This window comes from Schistocerca piceifrons, chromosome 7 (assembly GCF_021461385.2).
Source record: "Schistocerca piceifrons isolate TAMUIC-IGC-003096 chromosome 7, iqSchPice1.1, whole genome shotgun sequence".
Classification (NCBI taxonomy): Eukaryota; Metazoa; Arthropoda; class Insecta; order Orthoptera; family Acrididae; genus Schistocerca; species Schistocerca piceifrons.
This window is the reverse complement of record NC_060144.1, coordinates 274,431,496-274,443,539: the sequence shown is the minus strand read 5'-3', so window position 1 is coordinate 274,443,539 and position 12,044 is coordinate 274,431,496. Positions and strand designations below refer to the sequence as shown.

Sequence of the window (12,044 nt, the reverse complement as noted above, 5' to 3'; positions counted from 1 at the left end):
TGTCCTGATCTCCACGTATTTTCTGTTTAATGCAGAATACTACGAACAACGGGCGGAGACGCAATGACAGCCCCCTTCCGTTCGTGGTCGTGAATTTATATATGGATTACTTCAAGGGGGAAGCCCTGGCGTCATCCAAATGGAAACTCACATGCTTTTTAATACGTTATGTGAATGACACGTTCGTCATATGGCCCCGTGGAAGGGACTAACTCCTTGACTTCCTTACACATTTGAACTCCTTATATCCCAACATGCAATCCACTATGAAGACCAAAGCAGAAGGAAGGCTATCCATCCTGGACGTCATGGTCAAGAGAAGAGCTATGGCACCCTGGGCCACGATGTGTACCGGAAGAATACGCACACTGACCTATATTTGCATGCAGAGAGCTGCCATCGCTTCGCAGAGGTGTACTAAAAATAATAGTACACAGGGTACACACCATTTCAGATGCTGAGAGTCTACCGCAAGAGCTGGAACACCTCAGAACTGTATTCCGAAAAGACGGGTATCAAGAATGCCAGATTAGGCGCGCTCTCCGCCCCACCACAACAATACAAGCGTTGGAGGCGAAAGAAGTCGCAGAGGAAGAGGCAGCCACTGCCTTTATTCCGTACACTGGCGCACTGTCGGGGAAAACCGGACGCATGTTAAAGCAATGAATAAAACTTGCCTGGTCAATTATTGGGAAGCGTCAGGAAGACGGCGTGTACCAGATTTCATGTCAATGTGGAAATACATTATTGGACAGACAGTGCGCACCGTCGAAGATTATTACCCACAACACCAGAGGCACAATCGATTGATGTATCCCAACAACTCAGCCGTTGTAGAGCACCGTTTGCCCGCGAGAATCACACGATGGAGTACGAATGTACCACGACCGTGGCACAGCCTTCAAATGTTGTGACAGCGTCGTTAGAGAGATCTTGAGAATTTGCACCATAGACGTTCTCATCAACTGAGATCGCGGCTGTAAGGAACCAGCACTGACTTCAATCAAGAAGACTCTCCGCAAACAGAATGGTTCGGCAACCAGGACGAAGAGTGCACCTACACCGATACTACACAGACACAGACGGTAACGTCTTCGGACTGCCGACGCGCGGTCGTAAGCGCGGACTGCGGAAAAAGCGGCCCACGGGGGAGGGGATATTAGTTGGCCGCGTGCCCTCAGGAGCTCAGGCTGCTCTCCGACCTGAGATGCCGTACTGAGCGGACCGCTGTGTAGAACCGAAGGAGATGGCGGATCGCCGTCCTGCAGAGGTTGCTCTGTCAGTGGCTCCAACTGGTCACACAACGATAGCGAAACAGTAGAACGAGACGGATAGCGATATGGGCCAGCGGAGTCGTTATGCGACCTCAGCCCTGGCTGAGGAGGATAGCTGTTTGGTGTGACTTGACTCGCAGGAGGCCTCACCCTGCCAGCCACCTACGACTGACCAGTCCAAGAAGACGAGCGCTACGCAGAAGAGTAGGCGGGCACTTTCAGTGCATGGGGGCATGCCTATAAACGCTGTAGCCTGTGTACTCGACGTAGGTGGCCCACCGGCATCCTCCTGCGCCTCCAAAGGCGTTGCGCAGCCTAGCATCAGCTTCACGTCCACCAGAATCGGCTGATCGACAGTCGCGAACCGAAACGAAACCGCCGGCTGCCGCATTAGACGATATCTCTTCGCAGGGTGCTCCACCTGCAACAGATGTGGCAGAGAGACTCAAGAAGCAGAAAAGTAGGTCGCCGTCCTGGTGGGCCTCATCCCAGGGGCAAAACCGGCGGCTGAAACGATGGAGGTGGAGAAGCACTCACGTAAGCACCCAGCTGCCGCGAGTTCAACGACCAACTCCAAGAGGTAGGCCGCTAGCTCGACTAGTAGTGCACCAACGGTATGCATACAGTCGAAGAGTCGAGGAAGGCGTCCAGTATCCATCCACCGACTATCGATGACTAGCGCTTCATGCAGCTAAACCACAAGCACACACCCAGGGCTGTGGTACTTGCACAGCAAGTGGATGTCATTACAGACAACTGTTCTCTGATCTCAGTAACAACACAGGCGAGGCCATGGAGAACCAAAATCAGGGAAGGTCGTCTCCATCCACTCCTGTAATCATCAAGTGGACAGGCGGCCTCAGGGAGTTCCGAGGGAACGTTAAAGCTCGGGTCAAGGTCAACATTACAATTCATGTAGCAGGGCGCGACTTGCATTATGTTGTCATGAAGACCACAGAAGATTACTGTGGCGTCATCTCGCAGAAAAGGAGGGACTTCACAGGGTACCGGCAGGAGCTGCTCGAGGAAATGGGCTTCTCAATACATGACACAGTGTACGAAGTCACCCAGGAACAACTCAGACATGCCACTGTTCATGACTGTTCTCGAGAACCGCAAAATCTTCCTTCTCACCCACGTGGCGGACGTCGGAGTCGCTGTGGAAAAACTCCACAAGAGAACAGGACTGCCCAGATGGAGCTTCGCTTCTGCTGCTGTTGATACAGCACCCACCAAATCAGCTGAGCAGCACCCTACTGCCAGAACACACGTCGAGGGGCATGGCAGAAGGACGCTACATACACCAGCAACAGTATGCATTCGCCGATGGAACGCCCTGCGCCAGCCAGCACAGTCCACCTCCGTGGATGCGGGAGGGAGCGCCCACCATGCGAGACTGCCGCCCTACAGTTCGCTGTGACTCACGTAGGTGGAATGGTAGTTTATGTGAAGACGTCACTGCTCCAGCACAGGTGAAGCTTACTGAGATGGCCACACTGGAAATCACTGGCGTCATGATCAGCACCTCAGCTGGCAAAATGACATTCGTGGTGGCCTACCAACAGCCGATAGGATACTTGCAACCCAGAAACTTTGAGACACTGCTTTCGATGACTGGAAATCTGTTCGCCAGCGGAGATCTCAACGCCAAACACCAAGAGTGGAACTGCCAAGTCACCAACAACAGTGGGATAAGGCTGCTATACGTGGTTACCGACTATGACGCTATAGTACTGGGTCACTTTGATCCCAAGCACTACCCAAAGTACAGTGACCAGACGGTCACACTGACGGGGTGAGCCACCGGAACATCATTGATAATCGTTATAACACAAACTGGGAGCACTTCCAGTAGCACCTGACATAGACTGCCGCCGCCACACCCGGCCAGAGGGGGAGGGGTGAATTCCACGCTAGCCCCCTTCACCCCATTATACATTTGCAGCGACAGATTCAGCAGCGCCGAAGTGTCCGAGAAAGCCAAAGAACAACTCCAGATACCTTCCCCCATACTTCCTGGAGGCCATCAGCGCGAGAAATAGGGTTTTCCGCGAGTGGCAGATTACCCGAAACCTCGCTACCAAGAGGCTGCTCAACCAACGGCGCCACGAGATATCGGCGGCCGTACGTCGCCACCGAAATCGAGGCTGAGCTAGCAAGACAGCCACGCTCGGGATCGATGACGGCAGCTCCTGGGCGATGACCACGAACTTCCTGAGGAGGGGCCAGCGCATCCCGCTGCTGCAAGTTGGTCGTGACCTCGCTGCAGAAAAGACGACAAGACCACTTGCTAGCGGACACCTTCGCAGTAAACTTCACGCTGGTGGGAGACGTTGCCGATGAAGACACGATTCAGGAGGCGGCTGAGCATCTCCCAATGCATATGAATCCCCAGGACGAGGACGACATCATCAGCGCCACCACTAAGGATGAAGTCCAAAGCCACCTCACATTCCTGCAGCCCAGGAAAGCAGAAGGGTGTTGACAAGATGGAAAATGCACTGCTGATGAAGCTGCCGCCGGAAGCAGTGCACATGGTCACTGCGATATTCGACATCATTGCATGGAAACTGTCGTCTACCCCACTGACTAGAAACACGCCGAGGTTGTCGCCATTCCGAAGTGTGGAAACACCCCAGATTGGCTCAAAACTATCGCTCGATAAGCCTCCTGTCTCGCCTCTCTAAAATCTTCAAGAGTATATACGTCAAAAGGCTGCAGCGTCGTATCAGTGAAGAGGGCCTGCTTTCTGACAAACAGTTTGGCTTCCGACGCTGTCACTCGACCCAACACCAACTTCTGCGACTGGTGTACAGGCGATGGGGTCTCTGGAACGTCGCTAGTACCTTGGGGCGGTACTCCTTGACGTCCGTCTCAAAAACCTTTGACAGCGTATGGCACGAAGGCCTCCTGTACAAGCTGCTGCTACTGGAAGTAACTGTGTTGCACGCCCGCTTGCTTCAGTCAGCATGCCGCGCCTTTTGATTTGAATTGCTCTGCGGAGCTTCTTTAGAGTTGCACAGTAGGCATCTGAGTTGATTGTCGTTCCTCGTGGCATAAAGTCCACTAGCAAAACACCGCGCCGGTCCCAGAACACAGTTGCCATAATCTTGCGCTTTGACAGCGTCTGTTTGGCTTTGACCTTGACGGGTGAGGTTGTGTGTCGCCATTCCATCGATTGTCGCTTGCTTTCGGGAGTGATATGGGATGCCCATGTTTCATCTCCAGTGACAATTTGACTCAACATGTCATCCCCTTATTCCTCGTAACGAATGAAAAAGTCCAATGAAGTGGCAAATCTCTTCCCTTTGTGGTCCTCTGTGAGGAGTCTGGGTACCCACCGAGAACACAGTTTCTTAAAGTTTAGGTTTTCAGACACAATTTTTGCACAAAACCGATCTTGAAATTTGTGGAAATTCCAAAGAAAGAGTGGAAATTGTGAATATTCTGTCCTCACGAATCTTTGTTTCGACTGCAGCCACCAAATCATCAGTGATCACAGAGGGCCGGCCTGAGTGTTCTTCGTCATGGACGTTTTGACAGCCATTTTTAAACTCTCTAACCCATTGACGCACTTTACCTTCACTCATTGCATTCAAGCCAGAAACTTCTGTTAACTGACGATGAATTTCTGCAGCTGATAGGCTTCTCGCGGTCAAAAAACGTATCACTGACCGTATCTCACACGCGGCGGGCGATTCAATAATCGTAAACATTATAAAGTAGCACAGCGATGCGTACACGTCAGCTACAGAGCTGCAACTTGCATCAGTGTGAACGGGAAGGATGCCAGCAAGCGGCGCGGTGGCTTGTTGCGGCGTCCGCGGGAACTACGGGACTATAAGCTCGAACGGCCCTTACTTAAAAAACAACCCTCGTATAAAGTTTATTTGAGTCACTGTTCAAAAAAATTGTTTAATGGCTATAACGATTTCAACTGACAAGTCGTTAATGATAGCCCATAAGCACATCTCAGTCTATAACTGTGTCACTGCGTACTAGGAAACAACATTCTCTGCTAGAGGCACCTAGTAGTAGCCTCATTGTGGAAGAAGTGTTAATGATCTATTGGAATTAACAAGTTCGTTGAAACCGTTTCACCCATTAAACGATTTGTGGGCATTGGCAAAAATAAACTTTATATTTTGATATTTAGTCTGGCAGTTACTCATTGACTCTCCGAATCAGATTTTTAGTAACTAGGATAACTTAATACGTATCACACTTACAAACACTTTTATTTATTTTCTTCATCCTGTACGGAACGGATTTCCCGGAACCAAAATAATCTGTTTGCTTGTGGACGATTCACATCATTTAACGATTCTTCAATGCAGTACGGCTGTGAGCATAGTATAAATAATAGATATCTACGAAATCTGCGGAACTGCGAAATGCACTTAAAGTTTTTACACAAAACGAAAAATTAGCTACACCGTCGTTTTATTCAACTACACTCCTCTTGTAAAAGCATTCTGAACTGCAAATCTGTCCATCGAGGAGCTGAAGAGGACGTACAGACGCTAACAATGATGATACCGAGTGACGAACTGACAGCAGCAGAACGGCGCAGCTTCTACGGAGGAGTGGCTGAGGGAAAGGAGGCGTGCCTTCCGACGTCTTTTATCGCCTCGTATGATCTCAGCTGCTACCTTCGCTCTGACAGATTAATGCGTTTTAGCAAGAGATAAGGGGCCGTAAGACAAGTCCAGTGACTGTGCAAAATGCTTCGCCTCATATAAACTGGCGGTAGAGGTAAACACCGACACATCTTTGGAAATTACACACTAGATTTAGCGAACAAAGCAATTCTCGTCGCAACAACAGAAAGAGCTTTTACTTACATTCGCATTAAATCTCGAGCTCATCAAACATGCATCTCGTGACACAATGACGGACAGTAAATAAGACGATGCGCGGGTGACACCCACGCCCATCAGAACAATTGCCTTGAGCCTTTAATTGGCAATGCGTGCCAAAGTCTCACTCTAAGGAAACCTTGTAGCTAGATTAACCAGAGGTGCAGAGTATAAAAAGGCAGACGCACAAGCAGACGGGAACGCTAAACATGTGGTCATCTGTGTGCTTGCTCCTGCTTCTGGCAGCCAGTGTCCTGGGTCGCCCGGGAATATCTGGAGCTGCAGAACCTGCCAACAAATTCCCTGACGACTTCATCTTCGCAGCTGCCACCGCGTCTTACCAGGTGGAAGGGGCCTGGAATGAAGGCGGTAAGAAGTCTTTCACTCCGAAATCTGAAACACTAATACCGCCTGTGATTAATATTAAACTTTCTTTTATATGATAAAGAATAGAAATGCTCTGGAAGATCATTCTCTTCTAAGATTCGTGACAGCAATAGCAATTCTTAGTCGAACCTTTTCATTGCCTAAGTAATGCTAAATTCATAAATAGGAAATATCGGTTTAGAGTAATTTCTTCATGAGGAGAGCGGTGAATTCTACAACTCCAGCTATGATATTTTTCATATACAAAACTGTTGTTTTTGAGCTTGTACAATGGAAACCCAGTTCTCAGCAAAGAAGGGAAAGCAGAAAGGTGGAAGAAGTATATAGAGGGTCTACACAGGGGCGATGTTATTGTGGACAATATTATGGAAATGGAAGAGAAGGTAGATGAAGATGAAATGGGAGATATGATACTGTGTGAAGAGTTTGACACGGCATTGAAAGAGCTAAGTCGTAACAAAACCCCGGGAGTAGACAATATTCCATTAGAACTACTGACAGCTTTGGGAGAGCCAGGCCTAACGAAACTGTTCCATCTGGTGAGCAAGATGTATGAGACAGGCGAAATCCCCTTAGACTTCAAGAAGAATATAGTAATTTCAATCCCAAAGAAAGCAGGTGTTGACAGATGTGAAAATTACCGAAGTATCAGTTTAATAAGTCACAGCTGTAAAATACTAACGCGAATTCTTTACAGACGAATGGAAAAACTGGTAGAAGCTGACCTCGGGGAAGATCGGTTTGGATTCCGTAGAAATGTTGGAACACGTGAGGCAATACTGACCCTACGACGTATCTTAGAAGAAAGATTAAGGAAAGGCAAACCTACGTTTCTAGCATTTGTAGACTTAGAGAAAGCTTTTGACAATGTTGACTGGAATACTCTCTTTCAAATTCTGAAGGTGGTAGGGGTAAAATACAGGGAGCGAAAGGCTATTTGTACAGAAACCAGATGGCAGTTATAAGAGTCGAGAGGCATGAAAATGAAGCAGTGGTTGGGAAGGGAGTGAGACAGGGTTGTAGCCTCTCCCCAATGTTATTCAATCTGTATATTGATCAAGCAGTAAAGGAAACAAAAGAAAAGTTCGGAGTAGGTATTAAACTCCATGGAGAAGAAATAAAAATTTTGAGGTTTGTCGATGACATTGTAATTCTGTCAGAGACAGCAAAGGACTTGGAAGAGCAGTTTAACGGAATGGACAGTGTCTTGAAAGGAGGGTATAAGATGAACATCAACAAAAGCAAAACAAGAATAATGGAATGTAGTCGAATTAAATCGGGTGATGCTAAGGGAATTAGATTAGTAAATGAGACACTTAGAGTAGTAAAGGAGTTTTGCTATTTGGGGAGCAAAATAACTGATGATGGTCGAAGTGTCAGGAAGTCGTTTCTGAAAGTATTTGTAGGGAGTGTAGCCATGTATGGAAGTGAAACATGGACGATAAATAGTTTAGACAAGAAGAGAATAGAAGCTTTCGAAATGTGGTGCTACAGAAGAATGCTGAAGATTAGATGGGTAGATTACATAACTAATGAGGAGGTCTTGAATAGAATTGGGGAGAAGAGGAGTTTGTGGCACAAATTGACTAGAAGAAGGGATCGGTTGGTATGACATGTTCTGAGGCATCAAGGGATCACCAATTTGGTACTGGAGGGCAGCGTGGGGGGTAAAAATCGTAGAGGGAGACCACGAGATGAATACAGTAAGCAGATTCAGAAGGATGTAGGCTGCAGTAGGTACTGGGAGATGAAGAAGCTTGCACAGGATAGAGTAGTATGGAGAGCTGCATCAAACCAGTCTCAGGACTGAAGACCACAACAACAACAACAACAACAACAACACAATTGAGGTAATACGCTGTTGATACATACACCAGATATTTATTTAAAAATAAACGTTTATGAGGCTGTAACTTGGAGAAGCCGAAGTGTTCCACATCTATCGGGTACCAGTTTTTGATAACTAGACGGACATTGTAGTGTTTCCAGTGCGTGCTTTTCATTCGAACTCGACTGCGATATATAGTCAGTCGGCTGAGGCAGGATTTGAATCTGTCGCCCACTGCAATACGAATGCAGTATGCTAACCACTCGGCCACCTCGCTCGGTATATTTATAATTTAGGCGAAGGAGAAAACTACAGTCGATGTTCTGAATGGCACTGACACTATCTGATTAAAATTGTGCGAACAAATCTACGTAATGCGGAACCGGCCACTAAATACAACGAGAAAGGACCTGCTATTATCCAAGGAGGCGGCACGTACTGTGCTGTCGGCAGAGAAGGATTACCAGCAGAATGGGTCTATCAGGGGACGACAATGACTTCGAACACAGACCAGCCACTGGATGTCACTTGACTGACAAATACATAAACGACGTTTCGACTTTTCTAAAGGCTACCACGTTGGCCGTTCGTGATGTGACTGTGAAGTGGAAACGTGAAGGAATAACCACAGCTAAACCAGCACCAGACAGACTTCATGCACTGATGAATACGAACCGTCGAGCACTGCAACGGGCCTCTGCAGGAAATCGCATTAAATCAGCGCAAGGAATCACTCGTGAGTCCAAAGTGCTAATAGCGGTCCAGCTAGCACAAGACTCTGCGAACGGAGTAAAAAAGAATGGGGTACAGTGGTCAAGAACTGCTCGTAAGCCGGACATTTCTCAAGTTTGTTAAGTGACGCTTGGCGTGGTGCAAAGAGCAACATCATTAGACAGTGTACTACTGGAAACGACTGATTTGTAGTGATGAACTACGCTGTACCCTGCGGCGATCCAATGAAACTGTTTGTGTTTGGCAGTATCCCAGGGAACGTTACCTGCCATCAAGTGAACCCAAAGTGCAGAAGCACATAAACACAATTCACAGCATTGTGTACTGCGTACAGCAGAGGAACTGTTTGGAGACGATGATCTTCATGTCACACTCTCATAAAGTAGCACCCATAAAGGAATGTTTTGTGGACAGTAACAGTCCTGAAATGGACTTGCCTGCCCAGAATCCCGACCAAATCCCAATGGAACACCTTTGGGGTTAATTAGGAAGTCTACTTCGTTCCAACATCACTATCTTTCCTGATGTTGCCTCTTAAGAAAGAATGGGCTGCCATTCATCCTAAAACATTCAGACGCCTCATCGAAAAAATGTCCCCACTGTAGTTCAGGCAGTTGGAAAGGGATGGGTGGACACACTCCATGTTACCGTCCCGACACTTTTGATCTGATACTGTAGAGTCACATCTTCAGCTGTTAAGTCCAGTCAAACCCTTATGTCTTCTTTAGTAATGTGTGGCTTGGTAAATGCTACGACTGTAAAATAAGTATCTCCATTTGATAGATAATTCTGTGTGATCATTTGCAAATGTCCACACAGACGAAACTACTCAGTACTCAATACAATATAGAGGGATATTTTCATCCAACCAATGACAGCCCGTGCCCCAGAATTTCATCGTTGGTGTTTTTGTTCTGTTTGTGGTCCTTGTTGCAGCTAATGTACCAACTTATGGTATAGAACGAAGTGTAGCAGGGGAAACTGTTTGACAAGTGTGCAAATGCAGACAAGTGAGCGGAACAACCACGAACGGGATACCAGGTGCTGGCCCTGTCCTTTGGCGAGTGCTTTGTTAGCTGAGTATAGGCTTGGGGCAAGGTCAACTCAATGGACAAGTTAGAAGGAATAATTTCCTTAATTTGAGGAAGTAGTGAATTTAATTGTCGTATCATCATACACTACAGTGTGTTACAAAAATATTCATCCTTTTTCACGTGTCTATATCTTCCATATCAACGAAGACAGAAACTTCGGGTGCATTTTAACTTTCACAACGAAACTAAAAGTTTACTTTGACTGATCTCAAGATATGTGACTGCCTCTTTGCTGAGGTTTAAAATGCACCATTTACGCGCTTCCCTTTCAACAGGCACAGATGAACTAAGACACCACACAGAAACAGCGATGAATGCAGAAACTCTTAAACATACTCGCTAAAGTGTGGAACAAGTCTGACAATCGTCTGGATGTTTGACGGGATAAGTGACAGTGGTTAAAGGAGCCGATGTAGAAGTAATTTGCATCAAGAATTAAAGCCGAAAGAAGACCGCCACGCAAAGGAACATCTAGCACTTTTTCCGGGTTGGGTACGAAACTCGTTCTCGGTCTGTGGCAAAAATTGCTACGTAAAGCCGATACAGGGCTTTTTCGATGTGTTATGAAAGAAACATTAAATGAAACAACAAGTTTACTGTTACCTGTCACTGTTTATTTATCTCCATGACGCGTTTCAAAGGTTTAAATCTCCATCATCAGTTGGATTTACATTTGTTAGTGCGACATTTGTGTGTATGTCGTGTTACGATTTTTTGGAGGAACTTGCGGCTCTGTCTACAGTGGTCACAGGGTCGTTTCACTGTAGACAGGGCCACAAGTTCCTCCAAAAAATCGTAACACGACACATACACAAATGTCATACTAACAAATGTAAATCCACCTGATGATCGAGGTTTAAAACTTTCAAACGCGTCGTGGAGATAAATAAGCAGTGATTGGTAACAGTAAACGAGTTGTTTCATTTAACGTCAATAACAGTCACGGTAAAGCCTAACCTAAAATGTTCGCATTTAAAGTAAACGAAAGAAACATTCGAGGCGAAATTTCTTCAAACCGATATTTTGGGTTCTACTGAAGACATTTCCTCTTTTCGCCACGAAACTGTCTGGTTACAAAAGAGCAACGTTAACGATGACATTTGAAAGACAAGAAACTTCTTTTCTTACAAATTGTATACCGCTTCTCTCTACATCTGAAGGACTCGCGGCGTTGAGTTTGCTGCAAACCCCCAGAAAGCTCTCCGAGATGATTACACACTAATGCTGCAAGCTTAAAGAGGCGTTGCAATGTTCTATTTTCGTGGGTCCTCTTTCTCAGGTGACATACTCCCAGAAGCAGAACGGTTACGCGGAACTGTATCCCTGATCTGCCATTTTTCCATTTTAGGGAGGATTTTAACAACAGCCGATCTGTCACCCAAGATATCGATTGCCGCTTCTGTTGGGCTGAGACACGTGTTACTTGACGTGAGGAACATTCGGGAACAATCACGCAACAGGACTGGCACACCTAGTTGCCGGATTTTAAACCCTTTCAAAATCTTTAGAACACTCTACAAGAACATTAGATATGCCATTTATGTAATATGACCTATCTGCTTGAATTTTTCGCTAACGCAATAATTTTTAAGTGCATCATTACATCATCTAATCATCAATCTGTGTTGCAGGCAAGGGTGAGGGCATTTTCGACCGCATGTTCCACACAATTCCCAACATCACCACCGATGGCAGCAATGGCGACGTGGCTTGTGACTCCTACCACAAGTACGAGATAGACATACAGCTCGCCAAGGATATGAATGTGAGTGCTGTTTGCACTAGTATTCGCTTTATAACAGAAGTAGTGATTAGAAAACCTGAATATATTTTAAGTGTGATCTGATTTCTGATGCATTATTTACTGATA

General features: G+C 46.5%; 1 protein-coding gene across 1 annotated transcript in view; it reads left to right on the top strand.

The window, feature by feature from the left end:
- Positions 1-6,342: 6,342 nt before the first annotated feature.
- LOC124805618 (myrosinase 1-like) overlaps positions 6,343-12,044 on the top strand; it is a 39,946-nt gene continuing 34,244 nt past the window's right edge. The window contains exons 1-2 of the mRNA XM_047266185.1: positions 6,343-6,502; positions 11,806-11,939. Of these exons, the coding sequence (XP_047122141.1) occupies positions 6,343-6,502; positions 11,806-11,939 (294 nt within the window). The remainder of the gene's footprint in view (positions 6,503-11,805; positions 11,940-12,044) is intronic.